The sequence below is a fragment of the Sus scrofa genome, chromosome 1 (assembly GCF_000003025.6).
Source record: "Sus scrofa isolate TJ Tabasco breed Duroc chromosome 1, Sscrofa11.1, whole genome shotgun sequence".
Lineage (NCBI taxonomy): Eukaryota > Metazoa > Chordata > Mammalia > Artiodactyla > Suidae > Sus > Sus scrofa.
Window position 1 is genome coordinate 271,759,979 of NC_010443.5, and position 25,275 is coordinate 271,785,253.

At 49.0% G+C, this 25,275-nt stretch overlaps 1 protein-coding gene across 2 annotated transcripts in view; it reads right to left on the bottom strand.

Moving 5' to 3' along the window:
- Positions 1-25,275, bottom strand: part of MED27 (mediator complex subunit 27) — a 203,458-nt gene that overhangs the window by 35,069 nt on the left and 143,114 nt on the right. Inside the window, exon 5 of one of the 2 annotated variants that reach the window (XM_013986927.2) lies at positions 12,915-13,934. Within the exon in view, the coding sequence (XP_013842381.1) occupies positions 13,725-13,934 (210 nt within the window). The 3' untranslated portion in view covers positions 12,915-13,724. 2 annotated transcript variants of the gene reach the window in all.

The following is a 25,275-nucleotide window of genomic DNA, read 5'->3' on the forward strand; positions in this document are numbered from 1 at the left end:
CAGAAAGCGCCCTTAGAAGTGCCACCCTTCCAGAAAGTGCCCTTAGAAGTGCGGTCACAGCCTACCCCTTGCAGGAGCAGCAGGGGCTGAACTCTGGTCCTCTCTACCTGCTCTAGAGCAGTCACCTGCCAAGCAGAATTGCAGCAAGAGAATTTCTGGTTCCCTACGACAAGGCAAGTCACAACGTGGGAGGACAGTTAGATCCGCAAAAGCAGTAACAAATCCGGTCGTTGAGGCGTTATCTACATCAGCAGACCATGCGAGCTTAGGACAGAGAAGCGGATCACTTGCAACTTAGTTCCCCAGCTTGTGCAGGGGGAGGCCCTTTGAACCTGGGCAGCATCTGTGTCTAGGATGCAGGGGAGGCGAGCTGCCCAAGAGCTTATTTGCAGGAGGAGCCAGGGCTAGATACAGCCCCCTCGGGCCTGGCATAAAGCACGGGAGGGGGAGGTGGAGTGGGTAGCACAGTATCTGTCACCCAAAGGCTGCATGGCTGAGCTCTGCTCAGTGCACGCAGGGCCACGAACGCTACTTTCCAAGTCCCAACGAGGTAAGAGTTCGCCGAGTAGGTGTCCTTAAGGGGCCTGCCATACCTGAAGGGATGTTTTCCAAAGTGTAAGTAGAAAGATGAAGTTCCATCATGGCTCAGTGGTTAACGAACCCGACTGGCATCCATGAAGACTTGGGTTCGATCCCTGGCCTCAATCAGTGGGTTAAGGATCCGGCATTGCTGTGAGCTGCGGTGTAGGTCGCAGACGTGGCTTGGATCTGGCGTTGCTGTGGCTCTGGTGTAGGCCGGCAGCTACAGCTCCGATCAGACCCCTAGCCTGGGAACCTCCATATGCTGCGGAAGCGGCCCTAAAAAGACCCCCCCCCTGCAAAAAATAATGAAGTCTAAGTAGAAAGAGGTGTGGAGGGAGGAAGAGGGGCAGATGGGCGCATCAGTGGGGGCTCGGGAGGCTGTGCCTCAGTCCGGTAGGAAGCACCTTCCTCTTGGTACTAATTCCAAAGAAAGATGAGGATAAAGCCAAAGACACTAACTAACTGGCATTTACTTACTGAATGCACAGGGACACGGGCGTGTGAAGCGCCAGGCAAGGACGCTGATTCAGAGACTCATGGAGCCCGAGGGGTCAGGCTCTAACTAGTCATTCTCTCCCACTCGCCCATGGCCATAGGGGTAACTGAAGCCCAGAGAGGTAAGGAGTCTCAGATGTGGCCCCTTCCTCGAAGGAGGTGACAAAACTGACGAATACCTGAGCTAAACGGAGGGTACGCGGTATGACACCAGGCAGGGCTCGCAGGGTACCTGAGGAGCTCGGGGTAGGGCGCTGAGTCACCGAGCTGATGGAAGTTGCCTGCTTTGGCGCCTGTCCAATTTACCCCACACTCTTGAAGGTGGAGTGGGTTGTACGGACGAGCACTCCCCAGACGATGCCCCATGGAACATTCCTCCACGGCCTCTTCAACGTGACCTGGAAAAACTCCCTCAAGCTTTTCCCTGGCGTCTGGGGGTCTTCCTGGGATACCGCAGACTTCCCCTTGGCTCCACCACAAGAGCTGGGGCCCGGCCCCAGGCTACAGCTTCTCCTCCACCTAAGAACCCTGCGACACAGCCCAGGCAGCTGTCCCAGTCTTTCTCTCTTTTTTTTTTTCTTTTTAGGGCCATACCTGTGGCATAAGGAAGTTCCCAAGCTAGGGCTTGAATTGGAGCTGCTGCCCTACACCACAGCCACAGCAACGTGGGCTCTGAGCCACGTCTACGACCTACACCACAGCTCATGGCAACGCTGGATCTTTAACCCACCGAGCAAGGCCAGGGATTGAACATGCATCCTCATGGACACTAGTCGGGTTCTTAACCTGCTGAGCCACAATGGGAACTCCGCTCATTCTTAACAGAAGGAAGGTGAGGTTTACGGAGATTTGAGTGCGAGGTCCCTGCTTCCCTGTGCAGGGCCAGCAGCCTCCCTCTTGCTCTCCCCGCTTCCCATGTGCTGGGCCCCTGGCCCCACAGCAGCGTCTCTAAATCATGAGACCTTGACTTAGACCACAGAGCCTTGAACCACCTAATCCTCTAACCACCCAGCTGCAAATTCTGGGACTCTGGTAAGTGGCTCTAAGCCTCGCTTTGCGAGACTCCTGGCTTCCCTCACAAATGGCCTTATGCCCACCCTCCTGAGCCCATCTACAAGCTACTACGAAAACCCTTGCTTTGTCTAATTTCAGGGTTTTTTTAAGTTAGTACTCTGAATTTTGCACAGCTGCTAGCTATGTGCAGTCCTGACAGAACCGTGCTGGGTAGAATTGTTCTCTTCACAGCGGGCTTTGCAAAGCTGCGGCAGGAAAGGGGCTGGAAACTCGAGAGGTACAGAGGGAAACTGGCTGTTGCTTCTTTCTAGGAAAACTGTGAGACCGAAAATAGGCAAGAGAGCGCTGGGACAGACCACCTGGAAAGGCTGCGACTCTGGCCAAGCTGAGGTGGAGAAGAGAAACTTGCGGTCAAGGCCTGGAGGAGGCGGCCCTGGCTTTGGCCAAGCGCTGGGCAGGGACCAAACTGTGACAAGAAAATGGGCCACGTGACTGGGAAACTAAGCCGTCACACCGAAGGATCATCAGTGATAAAACCGGTCATCTTTTAGGCCCGAGGTCGCTTATTTTGCTCAACGGGATGGCTCAGCTGTGCCTCTGGTAATAAAATGAAGGCAACGGAGTGAACCGTAAGAAAGGGAAGATACGGGGTTCCTCGGTGGTGCAGTGGGTCAAGGATCTGGTGCGGTCCCTGCTGTGGCGCGGGTTCCATCCCTGGCCTGGGAACTCCCACATGCCATGGGTGTGGCCGAAGAGAAAAAAAAAAAAATGAAAGAGAGAAAATGAAGCTGGAAAGCAACCCCTACGTATGAACTAGACCTGAGGCATGAAGCTTGTTTCAGCCTCAAGAGATGAATGATGTTTCCCCTCTTGACAAAGGCATGGGAAAAGCCAGGCAGATAAGCTGACTGTAGGTTCTGTCTGCCAGAGTCAGAAAACCACCTCGCCAGAAGGGCTAGCGACCACAGAGGGTAGTGCAGGGACCCTGGGGGAAAAACAGACCTGACTTTAGATGTTAGCTCTGCCCCTAAATCTGAGGCTCTGCGATTTGAGGCAAGTTTCCCGGCCTGCTAAGCCCTCGCTTTCTTGCCTGCAGACCCAGGAGAAGGCGGCTCTGAGGAGCAAAGGCCACCAGACTTGTGGCGGGCTTAGCACGTGACTCCAACGTGGCGGGTGCGCCCGTGGCCACGCTGGGTCCCCCTCTCCAGGCCCATCCTGGGAAAGGCAGCGTGGCGTGGGGCCAGGGTCACATTCCGCCCCTGCCACGTACAGAGCAGTGTGGTTCTGGGAAAGCCAACCCACGTGAGCTCCAGCTTCCTCGTCTCGAAAACGGAAGCCTTTCTAAGGACAGGGCAGCCAGTGCTGGTAAGTGCCTAGGGGAGCCAGCACCCACCGCGTGGCTGCGAGTGCAGACAGCACCGCAGAGTCGCCTTCTGAACAATTCCGCAACCCTCCGCCTAGGGAACGAGGACCCCTTTTCTCCCTTGGAGGGTGAGTCGGAATCACTTCCTAGGAGGCCGTCGGCGGTACCATCTGGGCACCACTGACCTTCCTGGACGCACTCCTCTCTGAAAGCCGGGACTGCCTGGCTGGACGGGGTGCCACCAGAGAGGACTTGCCTGCCAGGTCTCCTTAGCTGTTTCCAAGACCGGGAAGGGTAAAGAAATAAGTTTCTGCCTCTCGTGACGACTATCGGCTTCCCTTCCAGTCCTCCTCCCACCTGGCTCCACGTCCCCTCGACAGTAACGAAAGCCCCACACAACGTGAAGCAGCAAAGCGGCAAGAGAGGAGACCCGGGCTTCCTGACTCTGCTTTCTGGCCACCTTCCGGGCTTCCCTCGCAGCGTAATGAAAAATCCCCCAAATCGTCAAAATAGAATTTAGTTCATTTTCATTTATAAAATGTACATAAACCTCTCTGGGAAAAAGGAGAATATGATGCCTGTATAAAAACAGGGCTTCTAGATCCAAAAAGATGCTGTGGGAATGAAGCAGGATATGGGTTAGCGACAAAAGGAGAGACTGTTGTTTTCTTAAACACGCTGAAACTGTCGAGTTTCTCCGAAAGGATGGGATGAGGGACCCCCGTGGGCACACGGCCTTCGCTTGCGCCCTGCACTGCGCACGGCAGTGAGGGGGCCGTGCCCTCAGCGGTGCTAACTGCCCGGGGAGCAGCTATGTTCTGTCCTGGAGGGACCGGCGGGACCGGCTGGCCTGGGGAAGGTACGTGGTCCATGGGCTCTGCCTACACTGGCTCTGCCGAGTCAAATGCCTCCTTCCAGAATCTGGCCTGGAGACCATGCAGAAGACTGGGAACAAAAAAGGGCACCCCAGAGTTCCTGCAGTGGCTCGGCGGATTAAGAACACGACTAGTGTCATGAGGATGCAGGTCTCACCCCTGGCCTCGCTCCAAGGGTTAAGGATCCGGCATTGCCGTGAGCTGTGGTGCAGGTCGCAGACGCGACTCGGATCCCGCGTTGCTGTGGCTCTGGCGTAGGGCGCCGGCTACAGCTCCGATTCGACCCCTAGCCTGGGACCCTCCATATGCCTCGGGTGCGGCCCTAAAAAGACCAAAGGGGGGGCACGCCTGTGAGAAGGAGGCCACGTAGGAAGAGAGGGTGGAGGAATGGAGAGCTGGGGAGAGGACGGAGGCAAGACGGACGAACCAGACAGACAGATGCAGTGGAACCTGGAGCTGCCCTGAACCCAAATGGCTTGCTTTCCCTTCTTCCTTCATCCCCCGATTCCTTTTTTTTTTTTTTTTTTTTTTAATCTTTTGTCTTTTGCACCTGAGGCATGTGGAGATTCCCAGGCTAGAGGTCTAATTGGAGCTACAGCTGCCAGCCTACACCAGAGCCACAGCAACGCCGGACCCTTAACCCACTGAGCGTGGCCAGGGATGGAACCTGAAACCTCATGGTTTCTAGTCAGATTTGTTTCTGCTGCGCCACAGTGGGAACTCCCCCCAGTTACTTGTTAAATACATGTTCTGTGCAGGCTCGGCATCAGGCACGAAGTGATAAATGAGAGATTTTCAGGGAGCTAACGTTTAGTGGTGGAGACAGGCAACAAACAAGCATACACTTGAAAATAGACAATTTGCAAAAAATTTTTAAGGAAATGAACCAAAAGGGGACAGTTTAAAGAGGGATTATTTAGGCATCCCTTACATGTGAAAAATGGCACTTAGGTTAATTATTCAACTATTCATTCCATTCACTCAACTATTTCTTGAACACGTGCATTCTCTTGGGGGTCGGGGGCTGGGGGCTGGCAGAGGAAAACAAAATGCCTCCTCTGGGTGGAGCTAGGCAGAGGGTAAGGCTGGGTGAGGGGGTAGGTTCACACCGGGTGGAAGCAGCTGCGGGGAGCGGCCGGCGCTGGGCAGGGCCAGCCCAGGGTGCTCGGGAAGGGCGCAGGCTCCGGGACGTTCAGCTGCGCTCGGGTGGGGGGAGGGTGACACGGAAAAGCCACCGCGGCTTTTCAGCAGAGGAATGGCTGCCACGTGAGATGTGCGCTTTAAAAAAGCACGTCCCTGGCTGCCTGGCGGCGAGATGAAGAGAAGACACAGGGAGACCCCGGAGAGGAGGATGACAGCCTCGAGGGACAGTGGTGGCAGAGGCGGGGACGCGCCAGCCGACTTCCGGTAGCAGCAAGACGGAATTGAAGACGGGATTTGCTGACAGACTGACTGGACGGGAGTGAGCAAAAGGGGGAAACTAAGGAAGCCTCCAGGTTTCCGGCTTGAGCACCAGGCGGAGGTTTTGCTATTTCCTGGGCTAAGACGGGGAGGCAGAGGGTCGAACCGGGAGCAGGGCATCACTTCCCTTTTATTAAGTTTACGGTACCTGGGAAACACCTGAAGTGGAGAGACGCTAACGGGGCAGCCGGGAGGCTGGGACTCGAGGCTGGGCGGCAGCTCCGGTTTATGGACAGGCCTCCCAGACCTCCGTTCGCAGGGCAGCCTGGGGGAGTTCAGATCCGCTGAAGCCCCGCCCTGAACCCACACTCTTGAGCTCTGGGCATTATCGGGGCTCTGAGGAGCTCAAGGACTTCCTTCCCCCGGAAAGGTGGCTCCATGGACTTACACAAGAACCGTCCCTTTGATGAGGTGACTCAAGTCCAGGTGAAGGGGGTCCCCACACAGACCTGCCAGCCGCCACCGGCGCTGCAATGGCACCACGGTGCCCTCTGGGGCCAGCGTGGCCCCGATACATCTCCACGTCTGTCGATACCCTGTTAGGCGGCACTTGGCTTTTTAATATTTCAACTGTAGGATATGTGCCAACTTGACCTTGACGTAGAAAATTTTAATTCAAATCAATACACGGACAAGGTCACTTTAAAATCCAATTAATATGAATGGGAAAAATATGCCCCACAGTTCTGTGAGCTGCAAATGGAACAGTTGCAAGTTAACAACAACAAAAGAGACACAAGCCTGTTTGGGTCCTTCTGTGTTTGATGATGCAGCGAGCTGCGTCCTTAAATACAGGCAGTGGTCAGAACACCGAAAATCTTTTTTTCTTTTGGCTTCTCTTTAGGGCAGCTTAAAATTAAACCGTGGTTTTTTGGAGGAAAAATATAAAATGTACTGAAAAGTGTGAATTCCTATAACCTGATTTTAAATAAATTGAACCCTGGACTTCAACACACCCAGGAATCCCTACAGAAATCTAAGGCTCTAATATAGTTTGAATAGCAGCAAGTTGCATTTATATGGAACATAAAACTGTTTGCAATGAAAATGGTAACGAAAGGAGAAGCTGAGGCACGGGCCCTTCAGGCTTTTACTCCTACCAGCCACAGCGACCGGGGCTCCAGGTCACCGCCTCTGTCCCGACACCTGCTCCTTAGTGGTTTTAGAGGTACGCTTACTCTATACCCCAAATCACAGAATCACGCAATACATGATGAGAACATTATTATTACTGGGTTCTTCTGCGATGTTTTCTCTTCCTAAGGTTTTAGTCCTACCCCAATTGGATTCTCAGCCTTCCTATACCCTTAAACCAGGTTAGAGTAGAATATACATGATTCCAGCATCCATCTGAAAAGATAAAACTGCTTTGTAACTTCAAAGAATGGCTGCAAATTATGTAAAATTGGAATGAGGTATTAAAGTGCTACACCTATTCCTCAATTTCTTTTACCTCTGGATATTAAAAAGAAAAAAGCTGCTGAAGGGATTGGAGCTGAGCTGTCTGAGGAAAGACCCACACTTCGGATGGCGTTTCTGCCATCCCAGGGCCACTTCGGTGACTTGAAGTACACACGCCCTGCAGTGTGGGGCTGGAAAGAGAGCTTCAACCTAACAGCTTCCAGCTAAGGTCATGGAAAATCTTTTTTTTTGGCTTCGCTTTAGAGTAGTTTAAAATTAAAATGTGATTTTTTGGAGGAAAAATATAAAATGTACTGAAAAGTCGTGGCATGTGTTTCCAGATTATATCGCAGGGGCAAATTAGAAGCAGCCCAAGCCTCTGCAGCCAAAGGACAAGCTGCCACCTTGCATAAGGTCTGTCCCGTCATCCCCTCCTGGTTCAAAGGATCGCTCTGCCTTCTCCTCTGCTTGCAAATAACACAAACCAGCAGTCCTCCCATCCACCCCTCCCGTTCCCCGCCAGCCGCCGGTTACCTCATCTGCTGCTGGCATTAATGTTCTCATACACTCATTATTCTTTAATGATGCCTGTTTGTAAATAGCAAGACGGGTTGCAATTAAACCATGAGAGGCTAGATAAACACACATACTAATTAGGATCTTTACAAGAGACTTTTTTTGCATGTATGGACTGGAATTTACCTTTCATCAATCTAACTTAATTGCAATAGTGCCCCAACAGAGAGTCTACACAAAGGAAGTGCTCCCAGTGATTTCCCCACGTTCAGGGTGAGCGAGAGATCCTGCCTTTGGGTGACAAGGCGTATTCTGCAGAAGGAGACGGTGAACTGGGGAAGTAACCCCGCTAAGCCCCAGGAGAAGACGTCACACCATTATCACAGGGCTGGTGCTTCCGATGCCTGAAGGGAATGAGGTCAAGGTCAGAGGTTCGCACTGCAGCCTTCGGCCCTCCGGTGAGTCAACTGGCTTTGCTCAGTTCCACGCTAGCAGACATCACCCCCTAACACGGTCAGCTTTCTGTCACTGGCGCCAAGAGAGAAGGAGCAAAGGTTTGGATCAATCAGTTTAAATCATTCCCACTTCTAGAATACAAAGGCCCAGGAACCTTTGCTCATGGCGAGGCGGTACACAGCAGCGACTTCTGGTGTGAAAGGGACATCCGTTAAGTGCAGGAAAGTTATGGTGTTTTAACCTTTGATTCCAGAAGGTGTGAACGGTTACATACATTGGGCAACTGAACTGAACTGAAACAGGATACAATGGTCTCTCAACATGAGAGAGCTTTTTTGCAAAGGCCTCGGAGTACCAACAATTTATTCATTCAACAAATATTGACTGGGCCCCTCCAGTAGCAGGTGCTGGATCAGGGTCAGGAAACTGCTTTAGGAAAAACGTCACTCACTCTAGAAGTCCTTTCACCGTTCCCATCTTTTACGTGTCCTTCCCAATCACTGCTGCTACGGCACGTGTCACCCTCCTCTCTGTCGGGTAAAGACACGGGACGCACAGAGGCCCCAGCTCCCCGCCTGCTCCCTAACTGGGCCAGTGGTACCAGTGGATTGGAACCTGAGAATCTGAAAAAAGCCGGGTCCTGAGAGGTCCAGAGAGGTGAGGGGACTCCAGAGTGGTTAGACACGACCGAGCCAGCCTCACCTGAGTCCTCCACTCCTGATTCTAAAGCAAGCACCCGGGAAGGTCTCCACGACACTTCCCAAACTGCACGCCGTGAAAGGGGTCTGTGGCCAAGTGGGTCGGGGAAACCGTGCAGACATCACCTTCCTCTTGAGGGTTCGCGGCGCACAGGCTGAGGGGAAGGCCCTGGGAAGCACTGCGCCGGAGGAACCTGCTTAACCACGCCTGTCTGACCAGGGACTGCTTCTGAAACTTACTGGGCTTGCTGCCATCTTCCTTGAGAATTAGCGTTCTGAGAGATCTGTTTTGCGCAACACTGTTGCGTCACTATCAGGAAAGGAATAGCGGCCTGTTCCTGAGTCCCCAGCAGCCTGAATCCTATTTTCCTGGTTTGCCCCGCGCACCTCACTCCCCAAGGGCAGGAAGAGCTCAGCGGGGCCGCTCAGCCCAGCGCCTGGGCCCCGCTGGACCCGGGCTTGTGGAGCGCCAGACCAACAGGAGCTCCGACGATGGGAAACGCTTCCCTGACAGACTGTGAATAAAAACTTATCAACTCTAAGATATGCAATTGCTCCCAGTTCCAGAACTTTCCAAGGTTCATGCTTAAATTCCTTTTTGTGGTTACGTGCTAAGTCTCTACAATCCTGGTCTTGTAACAGCATCACCGACAGCACTCACTTAATCACTCTGGTAGATCATATAGAAAAACAAAATAGAGCTAAAAAAAATTGTTCCGTGTTCGTGAGCAGATGTCTAGCCCATTTGCAATTAATACGACCCACTTCCATACAATCAGACTGCTTAAAATTCCTGGAACAAGATGTAAAAGTTAAGATGCAAATGTTCTGATTTTAATGAGAATGAATGGAAACTATAAAATCCGCTCTCCCTTTGAGGGTAGGTACAATCTCCATATAAGTCCCAACTGCACACTAAATTTATCAACAAAACAATCATTTGATAAAGCCTGTGTGAAAGAAGAAAATAGAACTGGGCAAGTCAGGAGTATATTCAGAAAGCATTTCCCACTGAAATTAAATGTTATCAAAACCATTATTCTTTCAAGGATCTTTCAGGAAAACCTGAGCCATTCTGATACTTTCCCCCGTCACCCACATGTACCAGGAGCTTGTTTCTGTGGGTCCATGCGGCCTCCTCCCGGACAGCACGGAGGGTGACAGGAAAGACCATCTATCTCCCTTCAAGTCCCAGCTCCACCACTGCACATGACCTTGAACGAGCAGAGATTCTTGTCTATGAGATGGCGATGACATCCTGTGTGGAAGGGCTGGTGTGAAAAGCAAATCAATAAGCATGTGTTAAAGAGCCAGCCTTCCGAGCACGCGGCAGGCGTGTAAACGGGTGGCAGCTCTTAGACGGGTCAGGTTCGTGGTGGCGGGGCTCCCTCGTCTAGGGTCTACCGACGGGTCTCATCTGCCGCTTTTCTTCCTCCCGGCTCGGCTCGGAAGGCCCTCCTGTGGGCTTACGGACGCCTCACCCCTTCCCTGACGGTCTGGAAGGGAGGTCTCTCCTGTGGTTGATTTTCACGCGGCAGCAGTTCTCAAGGTGTGGACCCCACGAGATCCATCTGAATAGGACACCCCAGCCCCCTCCGCCGCCCTATTAGCTCTGGGCAGAACCGACCCTTGCAACAAGCCCCAGGGAGTCTGGCGAGTCTGGACACTGTGAGGCGCCAGGTGTGGGCAGCACCCGGCTGGCCTCTGCCCGATTAAACGGCGAAGACAAAGAACCACCCCCCTGGCACTGACTCGGGCCCCTGGTCTCCATTCACCCCCAGCTATGAAGGGAGTGCCTCCTCCTGCCGGGTCCAGGTCTAAGCCCTGGAAAGATGACAACGGCTAAGAAAGAACCTGGTGACACGTTCTCCCTGGGGGAGTCCCAGCCTCACCGAGCAGAGAAGAAGGGCAGGACTGGGCCTGACGCTCTTCTTCTCTTCCGCAACTGGCACAGGCCCAGTGGAAACCAGACCTTCAAAAATTATTTGATGACAATGACGACAAAATCAAGATGGTAAGGCTTCAAAGGCACAATAAAATTCTTAGCCATCTGGTAGTGGTTCAGAAACATCCAGAAATGGGAGGACAGGCAGCAGCGCAGAAGGAACGTGTACTCTGGAGTCAAACTGAAAGAGGTTAAACCTCGGTTCTGCTACTTACTTGCTGTGTGCCTTGGGCAACTTATTTTGCCTCTCTGTGCTTTCCCGACCTCGAGGGCTGATGTGCGATTATTCTGCCAATAGCACACACACTCATGCGGTAACTGTTGACCGGGCACTCAGCATGTGCCATTCCAGGCACTTGTGGGTACCGCCTCTGTCTTCAAAGAGCTTACATTCTGGAGGATGGAGGTTGACAGTGAGCTAATAAATAACATGTCACACAGTGAAAATGCTACGAAGAAAAACAAAGCAGGAGAAGGGAGAGAACAGCAAGGGAGGGAATAGGGTGCTCTTTTACACAGCATGGTCAGGGGAGACCTAGAAGCTTTCAGGAAGCCAAGGACAGGGCCAAGGGCAGAGGGTACAGTTGGCGCAAAGGCCCTGGGGCAGGAGCAGGCTGGATGCGCCTGAGAAGCAGCGAGGAGGCCAGTGTGGCTAGAGTGCAGCGAGCCAGAGCAGGTGGTAGGAGAGGGCGTGGGGGAGGAAGGATTGCGGAGGGCCTTAGAGATCCGGGCAGAGACATCTCTAGGTGCACTGGGAAGCTAGGAGAGTCGTCCAGGCAGAAGAGTGACACGTCAAAAGGAGTCCTCCAGCTGTAAAATGATCGCAGTGTGGGGACAGGCTACAGAGGTGCAAGGGTAGAAACTGCGAGGCCAGCTGGGAGGAGGCTGCAATGACCCAGGAGAGAAAGGACAGCAGCTTGAACCACGGTGTGGGGTGGAGTTGGCGAGATGTGAATAGATTCTGTGTGTATTTCTAAGGAAGAAGCCACGGAATTTACCAATGGCTTGGCTGTGAAATGGGAGAGAAAGAAGAGGCAGAGGCCACTCCCAGAATTCTGGTCTGGGCAACAGCAAGACTGGAGGAGGCATGTACTGAAAAAGGAACCACTGCCCAAAGGCCAGTGTGGATGGAAACCCAGCGGTGATGCCACCAGGCCGCTGAGGCTGGGGACAGCCCTGGATGGGGAGGTGGACTCGGGTGTCACAGCAACTGGAACATAACTGAGATCCGGAGGCGGCTGAGATCGCCCCAGGAGTACAGACGGAGGAGGGACAAGACCCAAGAACTGAGCCCGGGACAGACCACGGTTCTGGGAAGAGGAGGAGGCGTTACCTTTAAGGCAAAACCCGGCAAAGTCCCTGCTCCAAGATTCTGTTTGACAATTCTCCCACCTCAGTAACCGAACAAAATGGAGAAATAACGAATGCCCTTTAACAAAAGCACGATCATGAAGCAGTCACCTGAAGAGCAGACATAAAGACGGCCACCACGGAATTTTAACTAAAAGTATAACTCAAGAATAACGAAGAAGGGAAGGCTAAGTAGCTTCATCGTATGTTGAAGAAACAGGTCCCACGTTATGGCAAAGGATTTCTGAACAGAAACAAAGGAATTTTTCTTATATTCTTCACGCTTATGATCAACAGTCAACGTGGCCATCACGTCAGGAACAAGGCCCCCGCAATTCCATCCTCTTCAACGAACACCTAGTAGAAACCATTGCCATCCACTCCCTCCACCCAGCCTGCCCGGCCCGGCCGGCTGACTCTCCTGAGCTGGTCCCCGCGGCTGGCATGGCCCCCGGGACCGGCCAGGTGATCTTCACCAGAGCCCCGCGACAGGGCGCCCTGATCAGCTCCATCTCGCGCAGGAGCGGAGGACGGCACAGAGACTCTGAGGGGCTATTCGACAGCACACAGCAGGCTCGGCCGGGCAAGGAGGTGACCGCCAGCGTTCTGGCTCCACGTCTGCTCAGGGGTTGGGTTACTACGACAGTGATAAGAACGGCGCCCACCCCTACTCCTAGAACCACATAGAGCACAACTGGCTAAATTAAGTTAAATTTTAATACAATTTACATAATTAATAATACCACAGGCCACATTAGTACAAACTCATACTCATTTTTTAATTCAATTGCCAACTGAAATGGATTGTATGTGTCACTTTTATTAGAATCGAGCAACTGCTTTATCTCAACTCATGGACACAATGAAAAGATTAACTGGCGGAAAAATCAACTGTGTAGATTGGGATTAGGGAACCAAGTAAAATACCAAGATAAACGGCTTTTAAAATCCGCTGAAGATTTAACATAGCTCTGGAAAGTTTCAATTATTTAAGCGCTTGGTCTATGCAGTGTTAAGTCCGGGCTAATGAGATGCAATTGCTGTGTATAAATCTGAAGCAGGACACCCCAATCGTCTAAAGAAAGGAGCGGCATGGGCTCCTGTGTTTATAACTCTTCAAAACAAAGATTATGATTCGGGAAGAGTTTTGTTTCACATCACTGAGGGCGGTAGACACTGAGAGAGATGCCTCCAGTTGGTCACATACAAACCCTGAGACAAGCTGCCAGGGGCTCAAAGAATCTGCTGACGGAGGCTACTGTTTCTCTAATAACAAGATCAACAACAACAACTCATACGGTCTCTCTGCCCAGTGGAAGGTATGCTGTCCTGAGAGAATGCTGCTTCTTTGTCAGGTGCCCCGTGTCCGGTGCCAAGGGCTGTGCAAGAAGGCGGGTCAGGACACCCGACGGGTGGGGCACGTCCCCTCAGGCTCCTCGCAAAGGCTCTGGGCACAGTGGCGTGTGATACTGCAGGTACCGCCCAAAGGCATCCGACAGCAGAGGGATCCCTGTGAGGTCAATCCAGGACACCTCCGCACACAGCGCACCCCTTCACCACAGGCATAATCAGGGCTTCAGGAGCCACAGGAAGGAATCATCTCGGGCTGGAGAAGTAACGGTGGGCTTCCTGCAAGGCAGCACCAGACCCCAGTCTCTGCGAAGGCACAGCAGGTTTGCCAGAAGGGGCAGGACAAGGATGCCACTCACTGCCAGAGGGAAAAGCAGGCACAAGTGGGCACGGAGCGTCGGGGCAATCTTCTGGTTCCTAAGGAGCCCCTGGAAACGAGGAGGCATTTTCGCTTGTCACAATGAGTGGGGTTAGGCAGTTTGAGGCCAGGGGGGATAATCCTTCTGCATGACGCTGCCAGTTCCACACCAGGAGGAACTGTCCCACCCAAAACACCAGCAGGGCCTCCAGTGAGAACCATGAGAGGGTACCCGGGTGGGGCTGGGGGTGGGGCTAGAGGGAAGAGGCTGGAGAGGTAGCTGAGGTCCGGTTATAGGGACCTTATGAGGAGGGGGAGGGCTTTATCTTGCAGCCGATGGAGGAGAGGACTGGCGGCGAGGCCTGCCTTGGAATGAGCGCCTAGAATGGAAGACAGAGTGGAGGTAGAGTGTCTAGAAACAAGCAGACCAGGAGGTGAGAGCAGGGGAGGCTGGCAGAGGGGCTGGCAAGAAGGTGGGAGGCAGGACGGGCAGAACGTCGGAAAGAGTGTGGGTGCAGTATTTTGTGTGGTCAGGGATGGTTCAGTGCTAGAGATTTCAATTCGGGGTCACCTTGCAGTAAGTATTTGCTACAAGAATGAAGATAAGTGTTGGAACAGAGAGCTGCCAAATTGGGGGCAGGGTGTAAGACAAGAAGCCTGGAACTCAGGAACTGAAAACAGACCCAACACTTTTACCACTCAATGCATCTGCATTAGACAATTAAAAAAATTGTCGTTATGGTTTTACTACTACTTTTTAAGGTAATTGTACATTTAATCAACCTCTTTTTGCTGAAAAAATTTTTTTGTCTTTTTCTTTTTGTCTTTTCAGGGCAGCACCTGCAGCATATGGAAGTTCCCAGGCTAGGGGTTGAATCATAGCTGTAGCTGCCGGCCTACACCACAGCCACAGCAACGCGGGGTCCAGGCCTTGTTTGCAACCTGCACCACGGCTCACGGCAACGCTGGATCCTTAACCCACTGAGTGAGGCCAGGGATTGAACCCATGTCCTATACCATTGAGCCACGACAGGAACAGCTTCAAAAGGGTAAGTGCCACCTGTTTCCACCAGACATTAGTTTCATAAATGTAGTCACGATATTTTAAAACTAAAATCCAGGAGTTCCCTATTGGCACAGTGGGTTAAGGATCTGGTATTGTCACTGCTATGGCTCAGACTGCTGCTGTGGTGTGGGTTTGATACTTGGCTTGGGAACTTCCACATGAGCAGAAAAACAAAAATGAAAACCAGCTAAAAGCCAAGGAAACTCCTCTGGCTTGGAATAGCTTTCTCTAGCATTTAAATTCACTGTGGTAAATGCTAAGCTAATGAAATATACTTTGTAGAGTTGGAGAAATTTGCTTCCTGAATTTGGGGGGACAAATGCAATTGAAACATGTTGAAGGAAACCAGAGGTCTGAATCCTGGGCTTTTTTAGGGGAATCACAGAAGTGACAGAGCCTGCTCATGCAACTCAACAACAAAAAACCAAACAACCCAACTGAAAAATGGGCAGAAGACCTAAATAGACATTTTTCCAAAGAGGACATACAGATGGCCAGCAGGCATAAGAAAAATGCTCAACATCACTAATTATCAGAGAAATACAAATCAAAACCACAATGAGGCACCACCTCACACTGGCCAGAAGGGTCATCATTAATAAGTCCACAAATAACAAATGCTGGAGAGGGTGTGGAGAAAAAGGTACCCTCCTCCACTGTTGGTGGGAATGTAAATTGGTACAACTGCTATGGAGAACAGTATGGTGATACCTCAGGAAAATACAGAGCTACCATATGATCCAGCAATCCCACTGCTGGGCATATACCCTGACAAAATTTTCACTGAAAAAGATGCATGCACGCATGTTCCCTACAGCCCTATTCACAATAGCCAAGACATGGAAACAACCTAAATGTCCATTGACAGACGAATGGCTTTAGAAGATGTGGTACAAATACACAATGGAATACTACTCGGCCATAAAAAAGACAAACTAATGCCATTTGCAGCAACTAAGTGAAGCAAGCCAGAAAGAAAAAAAGACAAATACCATATGATATCACTTATTTGTGGAATATAAAATATGGAACAGATGATCCTACTTAAAAATAACAAACAAAAACAGAAATAGAGTATGGCCAAGAAGAGCAGACTTGGGGTTCCGTGGCAGAGGGGAAGGGAAGGGAATGGGATGGATGGGTGTTTGGAGGGTTTGGGGGAAACAAACTGTTCTATTTGGAATGGATGGGCAATGGGATCCTACTGTACAGCACAGGTAAATGTGTGTGATTGGGTCACTCTGTTGTACAATAGAACTTGATGAAACACTGTAAATCAACTACACTTAAATGTGATAAAAAACTCATGAAAAATTTTAAAAAAAGAAACAACAGAGCCTGATAATTACTGGCATATTAGCATTTTGGGGAGGTTTTCTGGGGTGCCTAATTTGTCCAGCACTAATTTAGACTAAATATTTTCAGGGAATGTGAGAGAAACTCTCAGTTACCACCGAGTCCTAAACACATGTTTATGTAACAGATGGAAGCACACTACAGCCTCTGGGAACAAAGGCACTGGACTAATAGCTGAAGAAACAACATACACCTAGTAAATGGTGCTGCAAAAAGAAAGAAGGAAGGAGGGGGTGAAAGAGGGAAGGAAGGAGAAAAGAAAAAGAAAACAAAAGGGAGAATAAACTACTTGAAATTAATCCTAAGAAAAAAATGCTTTTGTCAGAATGTGAAAACTGTGTAACAATTTTTTTTTTTTTTTTTTTGGTTTTTAGGGCCACAATCAAAGCATATGGAGGTTCCCAGGCTAGAGGTCAAACTGGAGCTGCAGCTGCCCGCCTACACCACAGCCACAGCCACACAGGATCCGATCCTTGTCTTCGACCTACATTACAGCTCACGGCAATGCCCGGTCCTTAACCCACTGAGCAAGGTCAGGGATCAAACCCACATCCTCATAGATGCTAGTCGGGTTCGTTACCACCGAGCCACAATGGGAACTCCAAAAAAAAATTTTTTTTAATGCTTTAGTTGTCAGAAAGGTGAAGAACAGATTTGACGCCAAGCATCTTGTTTAAGCGGCTCCCTTCTCACAGCCCTCAGGTTTAAGAGCAGTGTCTCTGGTGCTGTGCTTTAACCTGGAAGCTGCTGGAATTTCACTTGGAAATGAAATACGAGGTTAAAAAACACTGAATATGAAACAAGAGTATGGAGATGAGCAGCTGAATCAGCAGGTAGCCAGAGAGGCTTGAGAAAGACTCAGAGTTGTAGTCAGGGTTTAAGACCAGTGTTTTTAACCTTTTGCGGGAATGAACAGCCCTTTTTAAATGGGAACCACGGACCCTCGCCCCTCAGAAAAAGGCACATAGGTACATCTATACTCAAAACCTGCAGGGGCTCAGGAGTTCCTTGGTGGCTCAGAAGGTTAAGGATCCAGTGTTGTCACTGCAATGGCTTGGGTCACTGCTGTGGCACAGGTTCAATCCCTGGCCTAGGAACTTCCACCCACCATGGGTGTGGCAAAAACAAAAACAAAACCAAAACCTTGCTGGGGTCCAGAGATTTCCTGAAGCCTATCCATTACCTTCGAGGAGTTCACGGGCCCGAGCTTAAGATTTCTGAGATTTACGATAACAGGAAATTTCAGAAAATCAAGTAGGAATAGGACATGGAATTCTCACAAAAAGCTACCTATATGTCTCAATGGAACACCGTATCCACATAGTACTTAAAATTACATGCCTTCGAAAGATAAAATCGAGCAGGACTTTGGTACACATATTTAGACAGAAGTGCTGCCGACAGTTTGCCTAGGAAACGTCAGAATCAAGTGGGCCCCGAGAAACCGCGCAGCCCGTGGTCCCTCCCTACGTCCCCAGCACAGGGCCCACTCTCACCTGCGCATCCCGAGTTTGCCTCCCGCAGCAGCAGGCTGCAGACTCCAAGGGCAGGGAGCACCCGAGCCAGCAGGGAGACGCGCCACGGGGCGGGCGAGAACAAGACAACGTCTGGGTGGCTTCAAGTAATTTTTTTATTTTAGTGGATGAAAGTTTGAGCTCTCGAGTCAGAGCGACTGGGATCTGAACATCACTTACGACTGGGGGTTATCTTTTAGCTGTGTGACCCTGAGCCTCTTCAAGCCCCAGCGTATTCATCTGAGGTAAAGACCCAGCACAGAAGGCACTGACTAAAGAAAGACACTTACTAAGGAAATCTGTAATACCGGACCAAAGAATTTTATACTTACAAGGACAGTTTTTCTTTTATGAAATTTAACCCTAAGGATAGCACACGGTTACAATAAAAGAAATTGAACAATCTTTAACAATATTTAAGTGTCTTAAGCACAAAGTAAAGAACTCCTCCGCCCAGTCCCCAAGAGATAACACCACTCTTCCAGGTGAAGCGATCCCCTCCCGACCGTTTACGAATGAAGTTACAAACAGGTGCGAGTCCATTTCCCTGCAAACCAGGATGGCACAGTCTGCATCCCAGGCTCGTATCACCCCGCACAGCTCATCTCAGTGTTTGCATAATCGCTGAACACTACAATGTGTCAGGCAGGGGTCTCAGGGCTTGGGGCCTATCAGTGAACACACAGACAAGAGCAGGAAGCAAAAGCACGTCCTATCTCAGAACGTGAAAAGTACCATTTAATAAAAGAGGGACTGGCAAGGATATCAGGTGGGAGCGTTGCCCCACTGGTCAGGAGAGGTCTCAAGAAGACGGGATGCCACACACCTACGGTCAGTTAATCTTCTACAAGGAGCCAAGAACATAAACCACGAAAAAGACGGTCTTTTCCGGACGTGGTCCTGGGAAAACTGGACAGCCGCGTGTAAATAAATGAAACTGGAACACCCCCTCACACCATGCACACAAATAAACTCAAAATGGCTTAAAGACTTAAAAGTAAGACAAGACACCATCAAACTCCTAGAAGAGAACATAGGCGAAACATTCGCTGACATCAACCTCATAAACCTTACTCTGGCCAGTCTCCCAAAGCATCGGAAATAAAAGCTAAAATAAACCAATGGGACTTAATCAAACTGACAAGCTTTTGCACAGCAAAGGAAACCAAAAAGAAAACAAAAAGACAACTTACAGAATGGGAGAAAACAGTTTCCAATGAAGCAACTGATAAGGACTTAATCTCTAAAATATACAACTTATACAACTCAACAGCAAAAAAGCCAACAACCTAAATGGAAAAATGAGCAAAAGACCTGAAAAGACATATCTTCAAAGAAGATATACAGATGGGCAACAAGCACATGAAAAAATGCTCAACATCACTGATTATTAGAGAAATGTAAATCAAAACTATCATGAGATACCACCTCACACCAATAAGAATGGCTGGCTGTCGTTAGTAAGTCCACAAACAACAAATACTGGAGGGGGTGTGGAGAAAAGGGAACCCTCCTGCACTGTTAGTGGGAATGGAAGCTGGTATAGCCACTATGGAGAACAGTATGGAGGTACCTTAGAAATCTATGCATAGAACTACCATATGACTCCACAATCCCACTCTTGGACATATATCCAGACAAAACTTTCCTTGAAAAAGACACATGCACCGACATGTTCGTTGCAGCACTATTCACAATAGCCAAGACATGGAAACAACCTAAATGTCCATTGACAGACGACTGGATTAAGAAGATGTGGTATATATATAAACACAATGGAATACTACTCAGCCATGAAAAAGAACAAAGTAATGCCATTTGCAGCAACATGGATGGAACTAGAGACTCTCGTCCCAAGTGAAGTAAGTCACAAAGACAAACACCACATGATATCACTTATATCTGGAGTCTAATATAGGGCACAAATGAACCTCTCCACAGAAAAGAAAATCATGGACATGGAGAACATTCTTGTGGTTGCCAAGGGGGAGGGGGAGGGAGTTGGAGGGACTGGGAATTTGGGGTTAATAGATGCAAGCTACAGCCTTTGGAATGGATAAGCAATGGGATCCTGCTGTGTAACACTAAGAACTACGTCTGGTCACTTGTGGAGCATGATAATGTGAGAAAAAAGAATGTGTACATGTATGTGTGACTGGGTCATCTTGCTGTGCAGGAGAAAACTGACGGAACACTGTAAATCAGCTATAATGGAAAAAATAAAAATCATTATTAAAAATTAAAAAAGAAAAAACACAAACAAAAGAAGAAGGGACGCAAGAGGAAACCTTGACGGCCTTGAGGAAGGGGCCCCAAGGCAGGCGTGGGCCCGTGGGGGAGGGGAGGTTGTGCGGGTGGAGTCAGAGCCTGAGAAGGACTGGGCTGCTACTGGTGTGCAACGGGGACCCATCATGGGTTCCCAGCAGAAAAGCCACACCCCTTGATTCCCTCTTTAAGAGACTCTGCGGCGGACAGCAGCTGGGTGGCAGGGGAGCAGGGAGGCCAGTCAGGAGGCTGCCGTCCTAACCCAGCTCAGAGGTCACAGAGCTGTGGACTGGGGTGGGGGCGTGGGACAATGGCCACATTATGGACCAGACACATAATTTCATCTAGTGTGAAACTCTAAACATGCCTGCCTAAAAATGTTAACTTCTTTTGGAAATAATTTTGAACAATTTCAGACTTACAGAAAAGTTGCAACAATGGTACAGAGAATTCCTGTATACCCTTCACCTGGAGGTCCTGTATGTCAGCCTTACAGCTGTGTTAGCTTGGGCCTGTGTGCCCACATCTTCTCTAGACACACACACACACACACGTGTGCACACCAACACTCACACTGCCTGTTTTCAATCTTTTACCCGTGAATTTTAGCTTTCACTGGTGATTCTGGATTCTTAAGTAAAACATTATTACTGTATCGGCTGCCAAATTTCCTAATTACTTCTACCTTTATTTGATCACATCCTACTGTAAGGGATGGCTTTCCTGCAGCTATTTTTACGTCGTACTGATATCTCCTATTTCCTTCTTTATTCATTGACTGAAATCAGTATGGACGCATGGGTTATAACCCTTTCTGTGGGATGTAAGCCATTGCTATTGCTATTTATGTGGTGCTCCGTGGGTCCAGGCATGGCCAGCTGGAGCCCCTTCAAACTGGCTTCTGTGTCCGTTCACCCCCCCATCATTCGGCCAGCACCTCCCTTGCTTTGCTGCACAGGATCCTCCACGTTCTCCCTGCTCTTCCTCTGCCCCTGTTCTAGAATCAGCCATTTCTCCAAGGAGCCGAGTGCTTATTAGTGAGAGTGATCCCACGTGATCTAGCGGTGAAGGACTCAGCTTTGTCACTGCTGCAGTGTGGGTTCGATCCCCTTTGGATGCCGCGGGTGCAGCCAAAAGAAAAAGGAGAGACTAGGGTGGGGAATTCACTGTTCGTGGAGTCTCACCGCCTGCAGACAGTGAGGACAAACGTGCGTGCACACGTGTCTACGCACACACACACCTATCAAAAACAATCCCTTTTAATCCAACACCAAGGGCTTATTCTAGCATCCTCCTTTTTTTGGGTAATGTCCCTCTCCAAAAGGGAGAAATCTGGTTCCCATTCTCCACAATTTATTTCCTTATGTGATCAATCCTATAATATACATAAAGCAGTTTCAGAATTGTTAACCCATACCCACTATGAAAAACTGGCAAACTACCAAGAGTTTAAATATTCATTCACAGTGGAGTTCCTGCTGTGGCTCAGCAGTAATGGACCTAATACCCATGATGACTCGGGTTTGATCCTTGGCTCTGCTCTGTGGGTTAAGGATCTGGTGTTGCCCTGAGCTGTGGTGTAGGTCGCAGATGCAGCTCGGATCTGGCTTGGCTGTGGCTGTGGCATAGTTCGGCAGCTGCAGCTCCAATTCGATCGATTCCTAGCCTGGGAAACTCCATATGCCGTAGGTGTGGCCCTAAAAAGCAAAAAAGCAAAAAACCAAAAAAAGATTCCTTCACAGGTAGAACAATCCTTAGCCCAAGGATTTAGTCAAAATGCTGTGTTTGAAGGTTACTAGGATTCATTCTCTAACCCTTCCCCAAAGTGTGCTTACATTATTCCTGTGAAATATAGGTAGGTTTATTTATTTTTATTTGTATCCCTTTTAAGAAAATCTACTCTACGTGATTTTATTTATTTTTTGCATAACTGGAACATTACTGTGGTTCTAAAAGTCAAAAGCACACAAAAGGACACTCCGAGGGACGTGCCCCGCCCTACCATCCATCCTGCTGCTGCCACCCGCGTCCCTCCAACCAATTTCTCTGTTTCAGGTTTATCATCTTTTCTGTGTGTTTCCGGACAAATGAACAGATCACAGGTATTTTCACCCCGTCCTAACAAAAGAGGAAGCATATTAAGGACATCCTTGCCCTTTGCTTTTTTTCTCTTAATATACCCTGGAAAACACTTGGTATGAGTCACAGAGGTCTTTCTCATTCTTGTTTAAAGATGGAAGGAGAAATGCTGAGGCTCCATCATGGGGCTGCCTCAAAATCTATTCGCTCTGCTCTGCACAGGCAGTGAGGTATTTCCTGCATTTTGCCATTACAAACAAGCTGCAATTAATAATCTTGTGCATATGCATTTTCCTATTGTTGAAGGTGTGTCTTCAGGGGAAATTCCTAGAAGCGGTGCTGCTGGGTCAAAAGGTAAATGCAGATGCAGCTTTTTCACACGTTGCCTTAGCCCCTCCAATACGGGTGCACTAGTTTGCACGCCCACCAGCAACGCAGGATTGTGTCTGTTTCCTTACAGGTTCACCAGCAGACTGTGTTGTTGCACTTCTTAATTTTTGCAAAGCTGGTAGGTGAGAAATGGTACCTCAGCACAGTTGTAGTTTGTATTTCTCTAATTATAGGTACGGTTGAACATCTTTTCCTGCGTTTAAGTGTTACTTTTACATCTTTTGGGGGCGAATTCTCTCTTTTCCTCATTTTCCATCCCATTTTGGTTTTTTTTTATCTTTTCTTAAGAGTTAAAAAAGAAAAAGATGTTAGGTATATTAGCCCTGTAGCTGTGATATATGCTGCAAATGTTTTCTCCCAGCTTGGTGGCTGTCTTCTGACTTTGCAATGTTTTCTTGCCACCTAAATTTTTTCCTTTTTATGATGAGGCCCTGTTGGTTTTAGATGCTACTTTTACCACATGCTAAAGTTTCCCGTGTAACCGAGCCTACCTCTAGTCTATTTTAGACAACCAGTCCAACTGTCTATCCGTGAGCCAACACGGGACAGTTTTAACTACCGAGGCTTGTGAGTATGTCAAGTCCTCAGGCAGCTTTCCCTCTCTGGTGTTTTCCTATCCTTTTGTGCATGCTTCTTTTCCTTCTGAACTTTAAGACCAACTAAAATGAAATCTTTTAATTATATTTCTTCACATTTAATTATGTTTATTTACATAATTATATTATATTTATTCACGTTTATTGATGTGACTGACACATGTGGTCTCAACCTGGTCACATTAACTGTACAGTTGTTATGTGCATATTTTCTTTCTTACACCTGTGGCACAGGGATGCTCCCAGGCCAGGGGTCGAATCAGAGCTGCAGCTGCCAGCCTGCACCGCAGCCACAGCCACTTGGGATCTGAGCTGCATCTGTGACATATGCTGTAGCTCACGCCAACACTGACTGGATCCCTAACCCACTGAGCGAGGGCAGAGATGGAACCTGTGTCCTCAAGGGCACTATGTCGGGTTCTTAACCTGCTGGGCCACAACGGGAACTCCGGGTGCCTATTTTCAATGTTTCTTTCTCTCCATGATGTTTCTGCTTGTTCACTCATTGATTGATTGATTGTCTGGGAAGGTTTGTATTTTTGTTCTCATGTTTACCTTTGTACCTATACATCGTAATGCCCTTAGCCTCTCATTTTCTCATATCCCTTTTGGCACCCCACTTGTCAATTTTCACTGGTGTCCTTTAAATCTTATTAGCTACATAAAAACCAACGAGCTCACGCTCTCATCATCACCTATCTCTTCTACTGTGTTAAGACACAACACGTATGTCTGACTATACCCTCATCACCATCTCTGTTTTAGCCTCACACCAACAATGAAATGCCTTACACGCTCACTATCAGTCCTCAAGCTGAGGCTTCCCCACTCATCTCTTCACTGCATGCACCTCATCCTCCAATACACTCCTCAAGATGGGCTCGTGGGCAGCATCCTTACACGAAAACGGTATTTCTCGGATCCCTGAAAGGCATATTTACCTTTGATTCCTACTTTCTTTGAAAATGTTGCTCCATCGCTGCCTTCCTTTTTTTAAAAAACTTTTATTTCTTTGGTCTTTTGTCTTTTAGAGTTGCACCTGTGGCATATGGAGGTTCCCAGGCTAGGGGTTGAACTGGAGCTGTAGTCACCAGCCTGCGCCACAGCCACAGCAATGCAGGATCTGAGCTGTGTCTGCGACCCGCACCGGTTGCTCATGGCAACTCTGCATCCTTAACCCACCGAGTGAGGCCGGGGATCAAACCCACATCCTCATGGATGCTAGTCGGGTCGTTAACCACTGAGCCATGAGGGGACCTCCCCTGCCGCCTGCCTTCCCTTCTATGTTTTTGAGACAGCTGGTGCCAGTCTGATTCTTCTGCTTTGTAAGCTATTTGATTTTTTGCTTGGAAGCCTTGAGGATTTTTTCTTTACCTTTGAAGTCTGATCCCATCACTGGAATACATCTTAGACCTGACGGTTGCTGGTCAATTTTCCCAAGTACCCAGTGAGCCTTTTCAACGCGCAGATTTAGACTTTCAATTTCCAGGAATTCTCCTTAGATTGTAGTTTTATATACTCGCTCTGTTCTATTTCATTTTCCTTCCTCAAGGACTCCAATTACGTACATGTTGCTTCTTCTTTGTCTGTGTTTAACTCCAACACTTCTTTGTTTACCTTAGTTTCACTCTCTTGGTTGTTTCCCAGCCTTTCTTCAATGCCCTTTATTAAAATGCACTTTTCCTGAGCATCGTAAAATTTAGTCTTCAATTCTGAGATAATTTTATCATTTTTTTCATTGAGTACAGTATATTCTTTTCATTTCCTGATCTTTCTGTTTCTGAATTTCTGATTTAAGGATTTGTCTTTTCATGTCTCCAAACACTTGTGGCTGTTAAAATCAGCGTGGAGTGCTGTCAGTGTGGAACTGTTTTCCTCAGCTTTGGGGTGTTTGTCTCCTTGGGGGTGGGATTTCTTCGGTTCTTTACTCCTCCAACATTTTACTACGGAAAATTTCAAACATCTAAGAAGTTAAAGACGTTGTTGGGTGACCGCCCGTGTTCCTGCGAGCTGGGTCCCCTGCCGATGATCATGTTGTTCCGCTGCTTCATCACATACACATCATCTATCAGTCGACGCATGGCACGCATCGTATGTTCTGGGAGAACCTGAAAGGTGCCAGGCATTCGTGTTCTTCATCCCCGA